This window comes from Embiotoca jacksoni, unplaced genomic scaffold (genome assembly GCF_022577435.1).
Source record: "Embiotoca jacksoni isolate LCO1_2020_lvr unplaced genomic scaffold, fEmbJac1.0.p SCAF_12, whole genome shotgun sequence".
In the NCBI taxonomy this organism is placed as follows: Eukaryota; Metazoa; Chordata; class Actinopteri; family Embiotocidae; genus Embiotoca; species Embiotoca jacksoni.
This window is the reverse complement of record NW_027185252.1, coordinates 16,677,206-16,700,838: the sequence shown is the minus strand read 5'-3', so window position 1 is coordinate 16,700,838 and position 23,633 is coordinate 16,677,206. Positions and strand designations below refer to the sequence as shown.

Genomic DNA, 23,633 nt, shown 5'->3' with positions numbered 1-23,633 from the left:
AAAAATAGTAATTACTAACATAGCATGTGCTGCTTTTGCAGTCATCATAATGAGCTCACTACTGTACCCAATAGAGGACAATAAAACCAAAACGAAGGATTTTTCATTCAAAATAATTTTTATTTTTGATGAAAAACTATAATTAAACAAAATAGAAGTGTTTGAAAAATAACGTCCATTTTTCATCTCTACAAATATGCGCTGACACTTTGACAAAATAGTTACCGGTACATCTTGACTTAATCAATGCAACTAAAGACCACAATGATTTTCTCAGAATCCATTGAACATTGCACAACATTTTAGGGCCATATCAAAATAACTGATAAAACACGATACACCATTTCCTGCATCTTCAGTACAATCTAGAGGTCATTGTGATGACACTACGATTCTTTCGCGGCTATACTTTGAACAAAAATTTGCTCAACATTGCAGGGTTTGCTAGCGAAAACAAATCAAAGACTTCAAAGTGAAACAGAAGACTTTCTGATTGTCATACAAAGACTAGATTAGTAGAAAATGAAATGAAAAATAATGTAATACAAATGTATTTACTGTCTCCTAGACTGGAGGAAACATATTCACATTGTCACTCACATCCGACAACATGACTGGTTATCTACCAAACAGCGGCAGTTTATGCGTGGACCTGATGGCCGTCGAACTGATACGAGAACGGCGACTGGTTGAACTCCTGTCCGGTGGGAGAGTCGTACCTCATGAGGCAGGAGAAGTTCTCAGGCTGCACACAGTCAAACTGCAGGTCCAGCCACTGCCTGTGAGGAGCAGTGTGCCTCCTGGCGTCAGTCAGGATCCGGTTGAGGGCCATGATGTAGCTGAGGGCCATCTGCAGGGTCTCATACTTGGACAGTTTTTTGTCCTGGCCCCACTGGGGGACCACTTTACGCAAGCGATCGAAGGCCGTGTTCAAACCCTGCATCCTCTTCCTCTCTCTGGCGTTGGCCGCCATCCGTCGCCTCGTGGCAGTCTCGTACTTCTCCGGGCTCATGGAGTCCAGCTCGGAGGACTCAGATCCGGAGTCAGTGCAGCTGGGTCGACAGGACTTCATGGTTTGTGGTTGAAGAATCAAATGGTCAATGTCCTTAGATCAGAAAGACTCGACTGCAAATCAGCAGATTTCCAGATCCAGTTTCAGGTTCAAGGTTCCTCAGAGGTTCCCTCAGTGGTGCAGCTTTGATTTTGACCCCGTTGGGTGTCTTTTGTGCTGAGTGTCAAATATTTACCTCCAGATATAGTGAACAGTCTGAAGAGTCCAAGGTGTCTGTGATCCTGGAGACAGTAAGGGAGCAGCTTTTATAAGATGGAGCAGATGAACAGGTGGCAGCAGGTGGAGTCACCGCCCCCCAACTCCACCCTCAATATTGCTTGTAGAAAAACACACCCATGCACACACACACACACACACACACACACACACACACACACACACACACACACACACACACAAACAAAACCTTAATGAAATTCCAATTATCTTGGGCTGGGCTATCTGGCCGTGGCTTCACTCAGAGCCATGTGTCACAAACACCAAAAGTCTACCATCTGGTAGCTCAACTCACCACAGGCGATGGTGCAAACAAACTTTTAAAGGCTAAAATTTTGCCCAACAATTATCTCAAATCTATTAAGGACTGAAATCTTAATGAAACCTTAAGTTAAACAGATAATTGAGAAATGATCTAATATTAGCAAATAAATAAAACTGTACCAAAAACTTGCTTGAATGGAAATCAGAACTGAAATTTTCTTTTTTTTTCTTTCATACATTTTTACAAGTTCAAATGTTTTCTCCTTCTACATTAAACTTTTTTTTTTTTTTTTTACTTTTATGTAAATTTCTGACTCAATCCTTGTTATATTTAGCTGTCATGTATCTCAGAAATGTTGTGTGGCTATCACAACTTTATATCTCGTTTATGTATAAATTAAATATAAAGCACCTTGTCTTTAAGGTTTTATTAAGTTACATAAGCCATCCAAAAAGTGCCCTTTCACTTCTCATGTAATTGCCCTCCATGTGATGCTCGAGAGATTAGCCTGAGGCAACAGAAGTGTAAGTGTGGGCTGCAACATGAGGGATTTTAACAGCACATCAGGGGATTATAGATTTCAAACAATATGGACCAAGATGGTGGAAAGATTACTGACAGCATCGAGGGCTCGGAGAGCAGTTTGTCTACAGGTGTAGAAATATTTAGCTTTAAAAATATATTTTGTTGTGTTTTTAATGAGTCTCAGTATATGAGATGCATTATTGTTCCTTTTGTACCGGGGACCACATGTGAAATAAATAATTGATCTGTTTAGTCGTCCGAGAAAATGAGACAGACAGAATAATTTGTCTGTCTGTCCTTCCCATCTGCCGACATTGAATTCTGTAATTCAGCAGGTTCCTGACACGCACACACACACACACACACACACACACACACACACACACACACACACACACACACACACACACAGATCTGCTACACTGTTAACACAGTGTTAACCAAAAGCCACAAAAATTTTAAATTGAATTCAGAAAGGCTTTATGGCCCCTGCCTCGACAATTGTATTTGTACTTCATATGAGTATGTTAATGTTGTAATCCTTTGTAGTTCTAGTTTGAGATAGAAATATTTTTTTTTCCTGCACTATATTAATCTGTCACCTCCTGTCACTTTTCAGATTGTAATTTTTTACCAAAAAATGACCAATCTGTTAAATATGAAACATTTTTACAAATTAAACTTCCCAACAACATAGAAAGCAGTTAAATTGAACTTAAAATTACAGTTCACGCGCGGATCGATCAATGACCACAATCCACTGTATAATCCGTTATAATATACATAATTATATTGCATACTAAAAATTTGAAATTCTATATGACTACTTTGGACTATGTTTTGTTTATAATACCGAAGTAATTTTAACTTAAGTAAAATTGTTAATGCAGGACTTTATCTTGTGATTGAGTACTTTTACTTGATGAAGATATTGCTGCTTTTATTTAACTAACTTAGCAGAATATTTCATTCACCTCTGCTGCTTTATCTGCTGGTGTCATCCTTTGTCAGGGAGGACACGGAGCTCCTGTCTCTGTGTATTGACAGACTCAGAGCTTGGGTGTAGAGACAGGTTATGAATGATTAATCACTGTCAGAGGCCTAGCATAATGCCTGTCGCTGGTACTGGGTCATGCACACAAGCTGATGCTGTCTGGTCATTTTGGGATGGACCGGTTAGCTGTGCAGTTAGGCATATAATCCCATCTACCAGTTGGTTCATTGATTACAGATTTATGTAGTTTGCCAGCTGCTGCTTGTCTTGTCTGAGGGGCTCATCTCAGACTTGAATCTGCTCTTACGTGCCTTTTTTGTTTTTTTGTTTTTTTTTGCGACCCTTCACGTGATTGGCTTATCTTAGCATCAATGGCTGAGCCATGCCCTCTGTCAAAAGCCATATGTCACAACCAAGGAGTGACCGGTCTGCCCTGTTAGAAATGTGTACCCTCATAAATCCAGATCTCCTTATGGAGAAATGGAGATTAGGGCCCAAAGCGTATGTTTCAGAATAAGAGAAAGTGTAAGAGAGGGTTTATTCTACGTGTGTGCTTTGACTCAATACATCTCATTATCATCTCAGGAATATTTTAAACAAGCAGCACAAACAAGCTGAAACTCACTTTTACGAGAAATACACATTAATACTTTTTTTTTCTACAAATGTGTGAACTTTTATTTTCCTAAACTTCTTTGTTGCTGGTTTTAATTTTAGTAATTTTTGCTGCTATATGTTCTGCTGATATTGCCGTAATCACTAGAATTTAGAACTTAGAAACTTAGGAAATATGAAACATTATGACAATATTCAGTATAAAAGGAACCTTGAGTGAAAAAAAGAAGTCTCCAAACAATTGGATTTTTTTTTCCAACAACAAAAGAAAATCTCATTCAACGCCCACAGATCTTTACTTCTTCGCTACAGACTGAGCACCCAGTTAACAAGCAGGTCTGGCAGCTGGTCAAATGAGGCTGTGAGTATAATTAGGTCACGTAAGGTGAATGTAATTTTATGCCTATTTGAACTCTCATCCCGTCTAATTGGACTGATTAGCAATGCTTAATTGGCTTCTGAGATTTCCTGTTTGTTTTGAATTTGGCATCAGTTTAAGCGAATATGGCTCTAATTACAGCAGGCTCAAAACAACCTCAGCTGTGATGGCAGACATTTAGATTTGAAGTGCCACTTTGATGGAGATAATATCCTAAAGTATTAATTATTATCAGATTTTATGAAGCACCAAAAAAATCACCCATTTGAATAAATATAACTTTATTCTGAGAAGGACAAAACTATTTTACAATGTGCAACTTTACATCAGTTAAATATGTGCTTTCAAACTTTTATTCAGTATGTTTTCATACTGACTTGAATTTATTAAATCAAAGTCAACCAATGTTCAGTAATAATCTCTGCATGATATATTCGACAGCCAACAATCTGTCGTATCACAAAACAAACTTTTTTTTTTAGTCTCGTGACTCTCGTCTGATCACACATCCTGAACTGCAGATTAACTAAATCTTTGTCAAAACAAATATTAATTAAATCATCTTAAAGCCAAAAAACTAAATCAAAGAAAGTGTTTTCAGTGTTTCAACTACAAGCCATCAATTAGACTTGAATAACAGCTTAGTGGTATTATGACTGAGAAGACACGGTGTTTATTTATATCTAAATCTTCTTCAGCCGTATGCATGCATGCACATGAAAAACATGGTGCAAAAAAATTGTGAACCAGTGATGAACTTTAGTTAAATGTAGAAAGAATCCCACCCTGCTGGAGCCATTTAAATAAACTCATCTAAATGGCTCAATCAAATTTATATTAAGATACTCCAAACTGTTTCTGAGTATTAATAAACAATAACCTATGACTACTTTTTATGTAAAGTTTAAAAGAGACTATTGCTACCAGTACAGGTATATGTGACTCACAGTAAAAAGAAGTGGTGCTACAAACACTTTGAGATCAAGGCTAACAATTAAGATCAGATGTTATCAGCAACCTCCCCATCATATGATGAAGACAACAAATCATTCAAACCTGTCAGAAAACAATATTCAACTCCGTCGATGGCTCATGAGCTAAGACTTTGCACATCTGTGATTTTCCTGTATGTGAAACACTTGTCACATGACTCGAGTAAATAGGAATGGTGACAAACCCACTATCATTGCTGATAGATTTAACACAGTAAATCTAATCTGAATGTGTCACGTCAAATGCATCACGTAAGATCTTCTCTGATGATCATTCTGCTTTGAGCCCTCTGAGGGTTCCCCATCTCGCTGCTCACAGCTCCTCGCTCTCCAGCGTGGCCTCGGGAGGGGAGCTGGAGAACAGGATGGGGCTGGTGTCCGACGTGGGGAAAGCTGACTTGATGTCGAGCCCCTGGCCCGTCAGAGCGGCGTAACGGCTGCCTGGTCGCGGAGCTTTCTTCATAGGTGCGGGGATGCTCTGATGCCACTGGGCTGAAGGTGCAAGCGGTTAGCTAGCAGTACCACAGAGTGACGTACTGAAAATGTGGCAGTTACACGGCTATGCAGAATATTTACCATAAATATCAAGTCTGCACGTGCAAGATATGATTCCAGCCTCGTTTTTGGCTGACACCGTGTACCAGCCAGCGTCGTTTTTTGTTGTTGGCTGGATGAGGAGACACACGTATCCTGTGGCGTCCTGGGTCACACTGAAATAAACAAATAATGGAGAATTTATTACAACTCTCAAAGAGATTTTAATTTTTTGCATTTTTATACAGACACTTTTGTTGGACATTGAAGGTAAACCAATTAAATTTTGATGGAGAAATTACAATATGCCACTGAGAGTCAGAGCCCCCACTAACCTTATTCTGTCCTTCATTTTAGGAATGCTGTCATTGTCTTTCTTCCAGAAGATGACCGGAGGAGGCATACCCACCACGCGGCACTCCAGCCTGACCGGGGTCCCCTCAGGAATCCCCATGTTCTGCAGCTTCTCCACAAACTGGGGCGGGTGCTTCATCTCTTTCTCTAAAGTGGATATGACTCATATTACTGAAACGTCCGAACAAGACACAGGACACTGCAGCACAGTACGGTATTACTCTGAACTTCATACATTTAAATGATCTCTTCTTTGTCACCTATCTAAAGGTTTGTTTCCTGTCCTTACCCACAACTTTCAGTTCCAGGCTGAAGGAGCTCTGCCCTGCTTTGTTGCTCGCAATGCAGGTGTATGTGCCGGCGTCGTTCTGCATCAGCGGGTCAATGACCAGTGAATGGATGCCGTTCTCCCGCACCAGCATCTTGTGGTAAATGTCCGGGTAGATCGGCCTCCCGTTGACCAACCACATCAGTTCTGGGTTGGGAAGACCACTCACCTGGAAAACCCAAAAAGCTGACAGTGAGGCGAGTCAAACATTCCCCATATTTATTATTATTTACAGAACCTGCTACCTACCTTACAGTCTAGTCTGCATAATCTTCCCTCATGAGCCAGCATGTCCCCCGGAGCCTGGAGGAAGTGAGGCCGAAAGAAGCGCTCCTGGGTTTGTTCACTTTCAACTTCCTGTATGCGGGCTCGCACCCTGACGAGAAGGAGGTGAGTGAAGTATGTTATAAAGCACATATCTTGCATTAACCTATAAAGTGTTTTTGTCAGTGGTGTACATTAGTATTGGGATTTCCGTATAAACAGATACACATGATCCAAACATATCAGTAACGCTTGACTTTAGGTCTATTTATCATTTATAGTCAGTAAATAAACACTCACTAAATAGTTTGCACACACTATAATGTAGTTTTCATTAAATGTGAGTCTTTGTTTGTGATACAGCACATTCATCGATAGTTATAAATACACAACTATATTATGGTTTACATTATAAGCCCTTAATTAAATGTTTGCATGTTCTTTCCCAATGCTGATTCGAAGGACGTGAAGGGTAAAGTGTTACCAAAATATTGTCATTGTCAGGGAGGAAAATCAATAGTATTTTCCCCAGGCTGCAGAGGGATTCCTTCTCACCTCCGCAGATCACATTGCACACTCAGGCCCGCTCACCTCTGAGAGTGAATCGGTGTCATTCGGTTTCGGGGAGGTCCCGTTTGGACAATCAAATGACCCGAGCAGCTGATTCGTCCCTGATGATGAAAAAAATATCAAATTAAAACTCAGTTCAAATAGCTGGATAGGAGGTGCTGAGAGTATGAATAGGAAACTGAGAGAGAGGTGTCACCTGTGGATTAGCTGCCATGATGGTGTAGTTGCCGTCATCGTCGTTGGTCGTGGACTCTATATGTAAAGCACAGGTCCCGTCCCCCTCTCTTATCTTCCTGTAATGGACGTTCTTCCTTAAGATCTGCTTGCCATCCTTAAACCAGTAAACCTGATGAGAGACAGAGAAATGAATGTGAGGGTTGAATTTCAAAGATTATGCTTTCATTTTCTACAAGCACAGCTGTTGACCTCTCACCTTTGGAAGCGGGATTCCCACTATTTTACAAGAGAAAGTGACGGGAACGCCCTCCATCGCCCTGAAGTTCTTCAGTTTCTTGTCGAATATGGGTGCGATGCATTTTCCCGTGGGGACGTCATCGTGCTGCACCTCGTCATCCGACTCCTCCACCGGCGTTCGCTCCAAGCGAAACTCGATCTCACTCATTAACCTTTGCTCAAAATTGGACACTTTGTACTCCTGGAAAATTAAAAACCACTCCATAAAAGCAGTCACAACAGTCACAGTACTGCGTGCACAATCTGTCTTTGTGTTAACGACCACATTTGCCTGCAAACTGATGACTATAACAACATGCATACATGTCACATAGAAGCAAAAAATGCTCGTGGGATGGCTTGCAGTAATCAAGAGTATGAGACAACATGCATCTGTTTATCAACAAGCAACAATCCATAACTCAAATATCAAAGGATTATAGTACAGATTGTGACTCTAAACCACTTGATGATGATAAGGATCATCTGTCGCACACTATCACTCCGGTTTCGTAAAAAAAAAGACATTTTTTGCTCATCCAACCAAAACAAATAAGGCTGAGGGTAAAACAGAGAACAGAGGAAGAAGAGTTCAAGTAGAAAAACACAATCTCAAAATATTAGACACCTTATTTTGCTCACATAAAGTACCTCTTTAAGATTTGTGGGCTAGCAGAAAGAGACAGCGATCAGGAGATGATTTAAGTGTGTGAAATGTAATGCATGTGTATATGTGAGTTGAGCCATGTTGGCTTTTATGGGGGGGAAACTCTACATTGAAATCAGGAAACAGGGCTGCAAGCTTTAGTGAGGAAATTAAAACTCTGGAGGATATTACAAACAGTTCAACAAACAGTAGAGTCATTACATTTCATTAGCTTACTGAATTTAAATCCTTAAATTTGTTTAGATCACTCGTGCAGGTTATTTATTAGTTAACAAAAACTTGAATGCTTGATTAGAAAAATTAATTAACTGTAGTTTTTGACAATATCTGAAGTTTTATGATCGGTCTGAAACATTATAATAACCCATACAGCCTCGAGCAAAGCAGTGCTTGGGACGGGAGGATCCTTGTACCTCATCATAGTTAAAGACAGTGGCAGGAATGTTTGGTCCAAGGGGTCTGCTCGCTGTTTTCCCCTCATTACTCCGCTTCTATGAGAGGATAGGGATGGATGATGAACACCGAAGACACACAAACTCTACATACAAAACATATAATGATGGAATAACGCACGAGCTGTTGTTATTAGCATGCACAAGTTGTTACAGTACACAGACACACAATGATGAATGACTGTGAATGACTTGGGAGGGAATGAAGGCTGAGTTGGCACGTCTCTGTATGATTTTACATCTCTAAAAGGATAATCATCTCAGACTGTATACATATTCTGTATACACATGTATACAAAGCTCGGCACAAGTGAGAAGGCAGCACAGTCACTGGTTAACATACGGTAAACATAAGTTTTGTAAGTTTAAAAGACCAGACTGCTACATTTGGTTAGTTAAAAACTAGCGATCACATACTAATGTTTCAACCTGACATTCATTTTCACACAATAGTCTAATATAAAACAGAGCAAAGCATGTAATACACATGCTTTGCTCTGTTTTATATTAGACTATTGTCTGGGGAGGAGCGACTGGTGGATCTGATTCGATCTGACTGGAAACCCAAGGACACCACACCCCGCCCCCCTGTAGCAGAAACCTGACTGCACCACAGACCCGTCAATCAAACAGACACACCCCCAAACATAATGCTTTTTGAGGCCTAATATCAATTAAATTATGGGATTATTTTCAGATGGGCCACCAAAAAACTAATAAGAAGAAGTGACTTCAGTGACTTCATAATGAGTTTCGGAAAAAAATGATTGACTTTGTATTTCATGAAAGAAGTTGAATGGGAGTTCATGGAGCAAGAGCCATTTTGGAGCCAACCTCTAGTGGCACTTCTGCATTGGCCTTAGTTGTCAGATCCAGATACTACGCCCACTTTTACATACAATCTGTTTGTCAATTAAACCCAGAACTTTCAACAGGGAGACTGGTGTTGGAGTCTGTGAAATGGCAAAAGTCAGCAAGGATTTCTTTGAAGTAACTTACGTAAATTATTCACATAACGTAACGTATTCAAGTTACGTGATGTATGTTAAGTAACCTACATCGGGTTATGTAGGTAATGTTATTTACATATAATTAACAAACCATCATATTTTCGTAACCCTAATCAAGTAGTTTTGATGCCTAAACCAAACTAAGTGGGCACCTTACTTTTCACGCCGAGGAGGTGGAAAACTTAACACTGACACGGTATCTAGTGGACTGATGGGTGAATTGCATGCTTAGAGTTGAGAATCCAGGGGATCCACCTTTTGGGCTGAGCTAAATCTTTTCAACATAATTTTTGTTTATGCTGGTAGTTGTCTGCAATATTATATATTCACCGCTACATCACTGCAACTGAGGCAGTCATAAATAAAAATAAATCAGAGCTGCAGAGACTACCAAGTACCTGTTGATGTACAAAATGTGGAGTATCGTCTTTGAATCGAAGCTTCTTCTCGATGTCGTGGAGGAGCATTTCTTTGCTCTCACGGATGTCTTCAAGTGAAGGGATTCGCATCTTGGGTATCTTCTTTTGTAGCCTGAAGAGACAGGGAGCAAAATTGTGGTAGAACGTGTGACAGTTCGCAATCTCATCAGCGTTGTACTCTGTTAGAGAAGACGTACCCTGATGGAGCCCCCTTGGGCAGGCCCATTGAGTTGGTGGGCTGGCTTGGAGTCAGCGATGGCAGGACGGAGCTGAGGAAGGCTACGGGGTTTTGAATGGGACTCGGGGTGGAGCTGCTGGAGGTGGGAGAAGAGGCATGTGGGGGCGACTGGGCTCTTAAGGCGAACATGCTATTCAGGAATGTGGCCGACCCTGGTGTAGGCGACGACACGATTGACGGAGGACTGGTGGGAGACTTGAGCACCCTTGTAGGGAAGATCCTGGGCGCCGGGGAGAACGGCGGGATAGTAGGGGAGCTTGCTGCGGAGGAGTTGAGCTCAGCGGCCAGCTCGTTTAACAGAGGGACTGGCGATTCTGTTGGGGAAGGACTTCTGACTGGCGAGAAGGTCTGAGCAGCGATGAACTCTTTCGGCCGGGCATAGTTGAAGGTGTGGGAGATGGCGGTGAGATTCATGAGGGAGGCGTGAGTGCTCCTCAGAAGAGGAGTAGGAGATATAATCTGCTGGAAGGCCGGGGTTGAATCTGTTGGGACTGTGCTGAGCTTCGGTGCAGGTGGAGAGCAGAATTGGGGTGTGGGTGCCATTCTGGCAAGAGCTGCAGGGGACAGGTTCAGGTGGGAGGCATGGATGGTGTTGGTTACAGGTGCCGTACTAAGAGAAGGAGCTGTGTTGAGCTGTTGGGCAGGTGGAGGGGAGGTCACCAGCGAGGAAGTCTTAAACTGAGGAATAGAAGGAGGGGAGCTCAAAGGAGGAGCAAGAGAAGTGTTGAAAAGAGGCGGAAAGGTGGCGCTGAGTGCTGGAGCAGAGGACAGTGAGGGAGCAGGAGGGTTGGTGGTCAGTGGAGGTGCAGAGTGGGGTATCTGCTGCGGAGGGTTGGTGGTCAGTGGAGGTGCAGAGTGGGGTATCTGCTGCAGAGGGTTGGTGGTCAGTGGAGGTGCAGAGTGGGGTATCTGCTGCAGAGGGTTGGTGGTCAGTGGAGGTGCAGAGTGGGGTATCTGCTGCGGAGGGTTGGTGGTCAGTGGAGGTGCAGAGTGGGGTATCTGCTGCGGGTGTGTCGTCGTGTTTAGGTACGACTGGAAAGGCGGCACGTGGGATTCACGGTGTATTCTGGGAGACCACAGCGGACCTTCGTGGGAGCTTTGGACCTCGGGTTGGATCTGGATCTGGAATGGGGGGTGGGACTGAGGCTGGGTGTGGGTTTGGGTCTGGGTCTGAGGTTCTGTGTCCTGCTGTTGCTCCATGAGGACCTGGTTGTGCAGCAGCTGGAGCTGAGCAGGGTCCCTGTTGATCAGAGCAAAAAGCTAAATGAAAGAACAACCAAAACTATACATGGTGAAGATGAGGCTCAGTGAGCTGCTCTCATAAATTAAGTCCACGCAGTAAACCCCGGCAGGAATGAGCCAAAGTCAGCATGAAGAATACTCTGCCCTTTTATGGGCTACCAACAAGTAGCCTGCAAACAATACAATCCAAGATTTAGACACATTAAATCTTCACTCTAAACAGGATGTTTGCTTTGATTTACCATCAAATTCCTGCAGATTCACTTAAAAGATACTTTACAGGACTAAATAACATATTTATCTGTTTTTTTAGCCTCTGATACCTTAAAAAAATAACAGTGAACCACTAAGATTGAATTTACAGCTCTGTCTGAAATATTAGATCAATATAAATGCATAGAAGTAAACTTACAAATAGAAAATGCCATCCTTTGTTTTAGAAAGCCGAAAGGTCCACATTTGAAGTCCTCATGCATTCATTTATGAATTGAAATGATTACAGCTGCTATCTGAGCCAGAGGAAGAGGAACCGCCCACCTCCTCTGCTTTTCTGAACACAGCCCATCAAATTCATTCTAATACAAGGCAAAGTTTGGACACAATTTGGGTAACTCATGTACAAAATCAAAGTTTTGACAGTGATTTTTTTTTTCCTCCTACTGTGCTGCTCCACATAGTGTCATAACACAGAGACTCATCTACATGGGGTTGTTTTCTCTACTCACAGTTTGGGTTTAGCCCGCACTGGTGGTGGTTCTTTGCTGAGTGACGACTGATTGACATCTTCATCAGAGTGACTGGATTCCCCACTTTGTTCATTCTCCTCATCCTCAGGCAGTTTGAAGTGCACGCGCAGACCGACTCTGGAGCTGGAGCGTGAGTCTTTGTGGTTTGTCAGAGTGCCTGTCTTCAGGCAGGAGTTAGGAGGAGGATCGGGCAACGGCACCACGATGGGGCTGCCGTTCTGATGGGTCGGGGTCACCTTAGGTTTGGGGCTAATGTCAGGCAATGTCGCTGAAGGTCTGGACACTTCCTGTTTAGCTGAGTTCTCAACCGCATGTGAAGGAACGAAGGGTTTTGGGTACGAGATAAACTGCCTGCCACTCTGTGGTTCTGGCGGTCCTCCACTGGATCCAGGAGGGTCCTGGTGGAGGCAGAGAGGATCTAAGTTTGGGGTGCTGGTGCTGCGAGAGTTCAGGCAGGAGATACTGGTAAGACTGGAGGGTTCCAGACTGGGCAGGCTGGTGCGGAGCAACATGCCAGAGCTGTGGGGGTCCAGACGGAGGCTGCTGGTGTTTATGGGGTCCAGGCGTAAGGTGCTAGAGACAAGGGGGTCTAGACGAATGGTGCTGGAGTGGGGCTTAACGCTGCTGGTCACAGGAACCTCTGGTTGAGGGTTTACAGGAGGAGCTGATGGGGAAAGTTCTTGGACTCCACCGGGCTCCACCATTAAACTGTTAAAAGGCCTCACGTGGTTGCTGTTGCTGCCTTTACCTGAAAATAAAAGTTATACATACTAAAAATATAGAAATTTCAATGTAAGAATAAGAATGTTTGATGTTTTTGTAAAGTGAAAGAGAAGTGTTACCTTTGACCTTCAGTGCAGCGGTGCTAGACACGGTTCCATACTTGTTGTTTGCTGTACAAGTAAACATCCCCGAATCTTCAGGAAAGACCTCGGCAATGACCAAAGTGCATATTTCCTCTGCAGGTGAAGGATAAAACAGTGAGAGTGTGATAATCTCTAACTACATCGTATCAGTTTCTCGACGAGCAAAGTGTCTCACTGCAGTAAAGAACGATGCATGACTCGTGTATTTAAATGCTCGTCAATGAGGTTTTCTACGTATCACTGGGGCTGAGAGTGTATGTGCAGCTGAGGCAAGTTGCAGTGATCTGCCATGGTGGTTTGACACAGAATGAGAGACTACCTTATAAGGTCCAGAGTCATGGAAAAGCAGCCCTGGCTTATGTACTGAAGGAGAGCAGAAGCTTCAGCCAAGGACTATAAACACTTGAGCAGAGTAACAAGTACACAGCGCGGCGTCGCACACAGACAGGCAGCTGCTCTGGGGCAGTCAACACGTGTACTTTTGACAAATGAGGATTGAATGAAATATGTACCTAATTCTGCTGGAGATCTGGGCTCTGAAACAAACAAAGAACCAAAGTCTGTAAAACACTGCAAAAATATTTCATAATAATACTAATAGTAATAATAGTAAACTTTATTTTACAGCATCTTTCACACAAGAAATGCAGCTCAAAGTGCTTTACAGCAAGAAAATTACATGTAGTGTTTCGCATGAAAAGGAACATTAAAAAATATAGAAAATACATTTAAAAAATAGAGAAAAGAAATAAAAGCCACATAATTGAACTATGATTTGGTTTAATTAGCTTGTCTGAGACTAATTGTCAGCTCACAATCATTCGACTCTTATTTTATTATTTCCTTTAATAAATTATTTATTATATCGATGGGACTCTATTCCACAATAGCAAAAAAGATGTAGAGAAATGAAGAAAGTGCTTTAACACAGTGCTTTAAAGAATGACACCACACACAGATTTATACAAGCACAAACGTCCTTATCCTTAAAATATTTTTGCAACAATATCAGCATTTTTAGCTTTTTGAGCTCATTAAAATCCCAACATTTGTTAGGAATCCGAATTATTTAAGATAAAGGACTTAATGTGTTTATGTCTCAGGATATTCTAATAGACATTCAATAGACAGCACATGAGGAGCCTGTTGAAACGAAGTATAAATCTTAAAAACGTTATTTGCTTGCCTGCATTCATCAAGCAATCGAAATGCTAAGCTTTTATTTTTATCATAGCGTTATTAAGTTTTGGTTTTCTTGCTGCACAGTGAGATTCATAGGAAACAGTTGCCAGGGAGACAGCACGTGTTCGGTGGGACTGCAGCTGAGCTTACTTTTCTGCAGGATCCTGAAGTCAGGAGAGTCGTAGATGGGTTTTCCCTCCCTGTACCAGTCCACCCGAGGCGATGGCACCCCTTTCACACGGCTCTCTAGCACCACCAGCTGGCCTTCTGACGCCAGGAGGTCCTGCAGGCTCTGGGAGGACATCACAGACTTTAGTATGTTACATCAATAAATGTACAGTCTGATACACAGCAGCAGTATTACATACCTTTGTGAAAACAGGGGCAGCCATGATTGGTTGTCCGTTTAACCCTTGTGGGTAATTGTAGTTGGAAGTTTGACTCTAAATATTTAAAAAAAAAAACACACACAGACCAAGTTGATCAAAATATCTAAAACGTATATAAAATTATAGTGGGAGGAGATATTTTAGTTTTTGTACCTCCGGTTGTTGTGCTGGAGCTGATGTTGACACCTCCGGGGCTTCTGTGAGTTCTGTATCACCTGATGAAGCGGGAATCTCCTGCACAGGTACCTCTGCTGTCTCCTCCAGAGCAGGGCGCGCCGTGGAGGCCACAGATACGTCAGGTAGCTCCGGGACGGGAAGTGAAGCAGCGGCTGTCTTTCGGACCGGTTCTGGGACTGTTTGGTTGGTTGTTGGAGAGGAGAGCTCCTCGGCCTCTTCCTCGGGGTCTGCTGCTGCTGGCTGGGACGACACAGAGTCTTCCTCCTCAGCAGGGACCGTTTGGTTTGATGATGGAGGTAAAGATGACTTTGGTTGTTTACTCTGCAGCCTTTTCAAAATCACAGAAGAAAGAAATTGTGTTGTTTAATGTCGTTATGGTCCACACACTTATATTTAAATGATGGGTCTCTTTGAAGCGGGTGTTAAGGTCTCTTAACTCACTGGGCTACATGTTCAAAGTGCTGCTCCCCTTCAGAGTCCGAAGAGGAGGCCCCTGTAGGATTGAACAAACAAAGTCTGCATTATCCATCACTAATCATGTTATTATACAGCCTTGTAAAAGTGTCAAAGAAAGAAACATAAGAATCACCTTCAACGTAGATCTCAGCTGACGTGGAGTCAGTACCATAGAAGTTAGAGGCAAAGCAGGAGTAGCGACCTGTATCTTCCTCGAACGCCTCCGCGATGATCAGAGAGTGCAGCTCACCGTCGGTGATGATCTGGATGTCAGGGCTGTTCTCCAGCTCCTTGCCCTCACAAAACCACCTGGGATTAAACAAAAACAGCAAAACGGGTCACATTTAACTCTCTGAGCTTCTTCCAGGGCTGCAATTCTTATATTTTCGGTATGATTATAAGCATGTTTGACAAATCATTACAGTACAATCCTTATTAGCTTCAGTGCAAGTGGACATGGATTGGATGATAGTAGCATTCCTCCAAACATAAAGTCATTTTCATACTTTCATAAGTGGTCACTTACACTCTGCATTTTGTTGTGCTTCTACACTTACTTCTAAGGGTTTTTCTAACCTGTCTGTAGCTCGGCTTGAGTTGTTTTCTCACAGCAATCTACTCTTTTTCAGTTGTAGTGATCGTACTTTAATGTGACTATTAGTTCAGTAGGATATTTTAAGATTCTCCAACCTTTGTGTTATTATTTAACACCCACTCTTCTTCAGTCACTTCCCTTTTTTCCCTTCCGTTAACCCTCTGACACTGTTTCTGTGCCGCCAGTACCATGTGGTGTTTGTCCCAGTTCCCTAATACCACTTCTGGCTCGCTGCCACTCAGTAGTTATGCAGGCCGAGAGGAAAACGTTTTGATGAGCAAGCCCTATCCCTTTCCATGTAAAATAAGAAGCAACACCAGCAAGCCATTCCAGTGTGTTGGTTGCTTCAATGCACTGTTGATGTTGTGATGATGAAGAGCACCAAATAGAAACTCTAAAGCGGAGGTGCCCAAGTTTTTTCCCATGAAGGACCAAAAATGATTCTGGATGGAGGAGAGTGGTCCAAAAATCCATGTTTGTCATATGTAAAATTACTGTACATTAAAATAGGGCATATTTTGCAGAAAGTTAACATTTTAAATTCAGAATAATTAAAACACCACTCTTGCGTACAAGTAATATTAGTATTTTGCAGAAATGATTGTCAAAAACAGACATCTTGCCAATTTTTTTTTTTATAAATTGTCTCTTGTCAATGAGCCACTACCTCGATCTGTGGAAAAATGTGTCTGCTCTGCTCGAAAGTAACAAGTTAAAATTGCATTTTACTATCGAATTTGAGTTTTTTTGTTTATTGAAAGTTGTTTATTAAATAAGGTCAGAGATGACATACAACAAAGGCCGCCGCCTAGATGTAAACCAGGTTACATGAGGTCAGCACCCTAAAGCCAGTAATCAATATCGTATTCTGGAATTTCATGCTGTTAAATTAGGATTAAATGTATTCAAACATGATAAAATGAGAAAAATCTCCTGTGTGGCTAAAACCATGTAGTAGACTGGAGCTGTAGTTGGCAACAGTCTATTTTTTCATTGTAAAACTACTTATAGTAAACCTCGAGCTTCATCCCCATCCTGACCAGCAACATATGCGTCGGCTTCTACGTCAGCGTGCATCTATTTCGAGACGATGAGGCCTTGATACTTTATAAAATCCAGCCAATAAACAGACAGGAATAGGGGTGATGTATTACTCTCTGACAAGACGTCATCGTGTAGCCGTAAATCTTGGGAGATGGGCTCATCTCTACGAGTATCCTTTACTTTTTCAAATAAATCAAATTACTATGCATTCAATGGAGGTCGAAGATGCCCCAAACTTCAGGCTTTAAACTTATTTCCAAAAGCAGGTTACAAAAAAACAGCCTGGGTGTGCTCCAGAAATCGTCTAAACTTCTGGAGTATTATCCAGTGAAAACACAAACCCACACTAGAGATCTGATCCTGATATTTGGACTCAACCCGTTGGGAATGTGCTGGCCATGTTCAGCCTGAGCCGAGCTATGTCATCTCTAAGGAGTAAGGCTCTAAATTGAAAGCATGAGAGAGGTGGCTGGTCGGTGAGGCACAGAACCAGATCGCTGCACCTGTCCGGGCTATTTTTCCTCCGGAGCTCCAAACCAGAGAGGAGATTCCCCTCTGGAGCCCGGGATCTCTGACTGGCCGACCCAGTTTCATACGCACAATGCTAAACATAGACTCTGAACACACACAATGGTGCGGCCTGACACACCGGAGACAGCACACCACTGCAAACTGATGGGAAATATGAAGCTGACAACTCTGTTGAGACTCCTTTAGGTGACACGCTGCATGGACTGAAAGAGAAGCTGCTGTACAAACATCCCACTGAAGTAAATATAAACAACTGTTACTAAAATAAACAAAATAAAAGCCAAGAGTTATATTTGAAGTAGAAACCACTACAACAGAACTCTGCGCTTCAGACTAGTAAAACACTGTGAGGCCAACAACTAATCCTATAAAGATGCCCACCAAACAAAAACTACATAAATCATCTTACCGAACTCTTCATGCTTCTGTCAAAACCTGAGTCGAGTTCCATCATCAGACGCGACTACAGCTCGCACTGCCTGTCCAGTCTAAAAATGGCCGAGAGCTACATTCTCCCCGCACAAGTATAAGTTAGAGGCTCGACAATGTTCAGAGGGACTAACAAGCCCATGCCCCCTACAGTCTGACACCTCAGCTTCGCCCTTTCAAGTCTCTCTTTGTTGACCCGAGAGGGGGTTTGTAGTGATTTAAAACACATCTAACAGGACAACCATTAAGACAAACATGAACACAAGAGATTGATTTTCAAATTTAATACCAAAGGCTGTTCACTGACTGCGATAAAAGTTGTAAACTCTTCTCATATTTCAGCACATTTTGACTGGATGTGATTGATGACCGGTGTCCTTCTTAACATAAAACCTAACACAAGGATCATTTACTCCCCTGACCACACACACACACACACACACACACACACACACACACACACACACAAACACACACCTGCACAAACGCACATTCATACCATTCACAATCAGCTGTCGGCTATCATCACAAGTCACTTCTGTTTGGATGTCCCAAGAGACACTGCATCATTCATCTATGACCAACACTTCTTAAAGTACTTATTCAGTGAGCAGAGCTGCAGACACAGACAGGACTGAATCTTTAAATCACTATCTGGCAGTTACTGACACCATATCAATAACAATATCTCAACTAATTGACCAATACATGCTTCAAAATACCAAAAACACACAAACATGAACGTGTGTAATATCCTTTATATTTGGTTATTAAAGAATAGATACCATGATACATCCTGAGAAAACCACTCAGTGCTCTCTGGTAGATAAACTGACAAGCGACACAACATGACCTCAAACGCGTCTTTGACACGTCTCACCTGCCGATGTGGTGTTACATATAGGACGACATGAGTGCCAATACATGGATAAGAAGTTAATATCTACTACCTGATCATATTTGGCTCTAGAATATACCTGCATGTCTGTTTATATTTTATTAAAGCACAAATATAATATTTCATCTGCCAAATGATTCATATATTGTAAATTATATATTAAAGTGTATTTTTGGGGATAATTTTTACGTGGAAAAGTATCTTAGTTTACTGCACTTAAAGTCTCAAAAGTGAAAATAACCCCTGTGAGTCTTAGATCATTACAGAGCGTATAGGTGGATTATTATCTCTGAATAGGGCCGCGAATAGAATGGCAAGAATCTGGCGATCTAATACGGGTGTTACGATTTCATTTATTGTGATACTTCTATATTTAGAATAAAATCTAAATTTTAGAAAACTGTCATAGAATAAAGAACACACAATCATATTCATAATCATATCACAGTCCGTCTAACATCCATCACCACAGCACGTCTGTGTGCAATCACAGCGAAGGAACTGCCATCAATATTTCAATATAAGCTGTTACTTTTTGGAGCATCGATACGGAATCACAATAATGTCAATATTTCTAACACCCGTGTTACTGATGCATTAATATTATAATATAATTATACAACATATATAATTAAGATATAATTACTTTGACTGGTGTAGTTATTTGTCTAACTTGTTTTGGTTAGTCGTCTATTTAAATGCGGTTAAATCTATAAAAATCTCATCATATTTTACAGTATAAAGTCAACATATATTTTACTGTCAAAACTTAAACTGAAAAGTAGCTGATACCTACAGCTGTCAAATAATGATTTTTAATGAGACAAAAGCAAAAATACACTCGTATAAAGGGGAGAAACTGAGTGGGTTTCCTTACCGGACCTCAGGCACAGGGAGTCCTCTCACAATGCAGTCTAACTGGACATTGCTGCCTTCAGGAACCTCCCTGCTTTTCAGTTTCTGGATGAAATGAGGTGGCTCACAAACAGTCTCCGACGGGTATGGACTTTCTGTTAAGTCAAAGCTTTCAGGCTCTCCCTCCTCCTTCTGGGACACAGAGTCATACTGCTGCTCCTCAGTACTCCTGCAGTCCTGAAACTCCACATGTCCGGTCTCAGAGTCCAGTTGGACGGCCGGCTGGTGGCTGACAGCGGGGCTCGGTCTATCCTTCTCCGCCTCCACGGGCATGACGGCACGCTCCCTGTTGTCAGAGGCGACGGGATACTCGGCCCCATCGGTCTGGCTCTTGTTCTGGTTCCTACTCCTGTGGGTTTTGCACGCTCTCGGTCGTACCCGTTTGGAGCTGTTGGCCTTGAAGAGGGAGGAGAGCTCCTCGATGAAGTCCGCCGCCTTGTTGAGGAACTCCTTCTTGGACTGGGTCTCCACACCGTACGGGGCGTTGCTCCCTGACCTGTTGTAGTCGTTGAATCCTTCGCTGGAGTCCTGGCTGCTCCTCGTCATGTTGTCCTGCCGTGTGGACGCTTTGTGCATCTTTCTGTCTTGTGTGAATGTCGTGTGTGTTGCTGGCAGTTCTTTAAACTCAGAGGCTGGCTGCGTGAAGGGCACTGCTGAAGGAGCAGCCGAAGGAGCAGCCGAAGGAGCAGGAGAGGGGTTGGAAGGGGGTGAGGAGGAGGAAACTGAGGCGGAGGAGATGCTGGACGGGGTTGACGGCGTGACAGAGGCCTTGACCTCTGCCCTCTCCTCACGAGGCTCGTGTCCGATGGCCTGGCATGCCAGGTTCACGCTCTTATCCAGCTCCTCTTGGCTGAGGAAGGCAGACAGGTCTGAGAACTGGGGATCACTGTGACCCACAGTGTCTTCAGCTTTGCCTTTGAGTGACCCGTAGATCTTGAGGCGTGAGGAAGAAGCGTCTGAGCGGCTCATCTCGCTGTGGCGCTGCTGGGCTCTGGCCTCTGCCAGGTAGCTCTCCCGCAGGAGCTGAGACAGTGACGGTGGCTGGTCAATGTTGTTCTCCTGCATGTTGCTGAAATGAACACAAGGCACGTAATTAAAAGACTGCAAATAATATTACAAAATATTAGCAAAAGATATTCAAGTCCACTTTAGTGCCGACTGTCTTCCAACTGTTACTGAAGGTGTTCAGAATGATTTCCTGCTGCACAAGTAGGTCATTACCAAATGGGAAAGAACAGAAATCCTGCACACTGAATACCACTTCATTTATGATGTTTGGGTCCTCAGACATTCATCAGATATGTATAAATTTAATTGGATGATTATCTGTGGACCAAAACATCATGAATAGAGATTCTAGTGATCAATGAATATTTAGTCCCCTAACATAGAGCTGGGTAATATGTCAATATTGTACTTACACCATGATATAAGACTGGATATCGTCTTAGATTTTGGATATTATATCATTATCATGTTTTGTCTTTCCTTTTAAAAGCTGCGCTACAGGATAGCGAAGTAATTTTCTAAATTTATCACTGTTGACAGTTCATCATCACTACATGACACCGTAACACAAATATAACTGAACTAAAGGTACACTGTTTAGCGCAGATTTCTGACTCTATAGGTTTATTTAAACGCTGCTCTAAAAATGACAAACCCAGTGGCCATCTGGAAGAAATAAAAGTAATCGAAAAACTTTATGGCGTGACAAACAGAGATAAAAAAAACAAAAAAAACATCAATTAATTGAGGAGTCGATTAACAATTTTTATTTGATGTCAGTTTAAATTTTTTAAGCAAAAATGCCATTAAAAAAAGAGAAGAAAAGCACTTGTTCCACATCCTCAAATTTGAAGATTCACCACTTTTTGTTTTTCCTTCAATAGAAAAATGCCAGTTTTATCTCGGTCAGTTTTTCGCTATTTTCTGGAAAAATTATTTAACGATAAACTGAGAAGCTAACTGCATTCAAAAGGAGTAATGTCAAGCATACACAAATTGTACTAAATCCCGAGGTGGTGATGTTCAACAGACTCTCTCTAACATACTGAAGTCAATAAAAACAGATAGTGACAGACACCTCAGATATAACTGGCATTAATATTATACTTCCCTCATGCTCAAACAATCCTTGAGAAATATTTGGCTCAAAGACGGGGCATGAATACAGAGGCTGTAGTTAAAAGCAGGGGATATGAGGTAAAAATAGCTTTTTATTTGAGCTTAAATTCATCCTTCAGCCTCGACGGGGTATCAGGTTCATGTGCTGACATGAGAGCTGCTGATTTCTTTCCCCCCCGTCCGTCTCAGACCGACACTTACATGACGTTTAGACTTCGCACACCTTTTCGACACTGAGCATGAACAAGTTATTGAATCCAGACATGAGATAGGGTACACATCTGCTACTGACACTCAAATCAGTGCAATTAAGAGAGACAGCAATGCCCTTCCAACAGACCTGAGGCTGCAGCTGTTGTGTACATTAATCCTTTGCAAACAGGGTCCAAGGCCACCAAGTCATATCTAATAATAGCGAGGGGTCAGTTTACATGAAGAAAATCAACAAAAAAATAGCCATGCCTCTCCTCCTGTGGGCCCTTGTTTTCAGGAGTTTGATCAGTCACAACAGACATTAATCAAATTACACAAACAGAAATATAATTATCATACATGATTGAACAGTCACAGCCCACGGAGGATAATCAGGCCCCCCGGCTAAACGCAGCAGCACACACCCGGGCAGGTTAAGATAATTCAATTAAATCAGAGCATAACAGTGCGACAGAAATAGACCGAAGCTTGATGGAGGCTCAATGTCAGATTTTCTGAGGCTATACACAGCATATGAGGCCCATGACAGAAGACAGTCAATGGGACACTGTGAACAATTAAATTAGGGGGTGTTGCATTTTACCTTCAGAATAAACTCAGCTGGCCCCTGTGAAGGACTGGTATAACCGCAAAGTGCACCTGTGTTGAAAGGGGGGAGATTCCAGTCTTCTGGTTGCTGCCACCTGGGAAAACCTCGGACACGGCCAGCCTCCCCCGGTGTTTCTTGCACACAGCTAACCTTGAAGTTTACAGGAAAAATGTGGAGCAGAGTAGCTACGGTAACCTGTCACCAGTAAAAGTAGCAACATTTGTCAGTGCGGTGGTCGCAGGTTATTTTTGGGGAGGCCTGGCCCCATGTGTCTGGGTGGCGTCCGTCCTCATTGGCCAGGGGGGGCGCGTGCTGTAAAGGGATTCCTCCTCCAGTGGTCCATCAGAGACCTCCGTCCTACAGAATTAGAAGCTCCTTGTTGAACCTCTCACACGCTCTAACGTCCACACTGCAGATCAACAGCGACGATCTATTTCAAAACATACATTTTAAGTAAGATACACTGTAAAGAAACAGAGGCAGTGACACATCTGGCAATAGTGTAACAACTTCACTGGGTTTAAATAAAAGCAATAAATCTCTGCTACAGATTTCTGACAGCTTTTGAGTCAAGTGGAATTTTACTGTTGTTTTAAACTGGATATTTAAGCAGCTTCTTTAAGAAAAAGTGATTTACACTCTCCAGTACACCTGTTCAACTGCACATTAAAGCAAGAATCTAATCAGCAAATCACGTTGCAGAAACTCACTGCATGTAGGCATGTAGACATGAAGAAGAGGACCTGCTGAAGTTTAAACAAAGCATCAGAGTGAAGAAGAAAGACTTTGATTGTGTTATGGTTGTTGGTGTCAGACGGGCTGGTTTTAGTGTTTCAAAAACTGCTGCTCTCCTTGGATTCTCAATCAGGAGCCTCTTCCTGTCAGCT

At 42.4% G+C, this 23,633-nt stretch overlaps 2 protein-coding genes across 5 annotated transcripts; both read right to left on the bottom strand.

Annotated features, from left to right (window-relative positions):
- Positions 1-640: 640 nt before the first annotated feature.
- Positions 641-1,072, bottom strand: atoh7 (atonal bHLH transcription factor 7). Its single transcript, XM_069144086.1, has one exon. It carries the CDS (start codon positions 1,070-1,072, stop codon positions 641-643), a length of 432 nt encoding a protein of 143 aa, XP_069000187.1.
- A 3,264-nt stretch (positions 1,073-4,336) lies between these two features.
- Positions 4,337-23,026, bottom strand: mypn (myopalladin). Of its 4 annotated transcripts, none has more exons than XM_069145146.1 (21): positions 22,741-23,022; positions 19,780-20,886; positions 15,539-15,714; positions 15,391-15,442; positions 14,926-15,277; positions 14,752-14,826; positions 14,534-14,675; positions 13,714-13,737; positions 13,178-13,294; positions 12,315-13,083; positions 10,307-11,587; positions 10,089-10,221; positions 8,642-8,719; positions 7,542-7,763; positions 7,305-7,454; positions 7,130-7,209; positions 6,524-6,650; positions 6,236-6,443; positions 5,928-6,093; positions 5,635-5,768; positions 4,337-5,550 (listed from the first exon to the last, which is right to left on the bottom strand). In XM_069145146.1, exons 2-21 carry the CDS (start codon positions 20,880-20,882, stop codon positions 5,372-5,374), a joined length of 5,568 nt encoding a protein of 1,855 aa, XP_069001247.1. In that variant the 5' UTR covers positions 20,883-20,886; positions 22,741-23,022; the 3' UTR covers positions 4,337-5,371. The 4 variants fall into 4 exon arrangements, with proteins under 4 accessions (XP_069001247.1, XP_069001250.1, XP_069001249.1 ...); XM_069145149.1 differs by having other exon boundaries at positions 8,642-8,716; XM_069145148.1 differs by having other exon boundaries at positions 22,797-23,022.
- Positions 23,027-23,633: the final 607 nt, after the last annotated feature.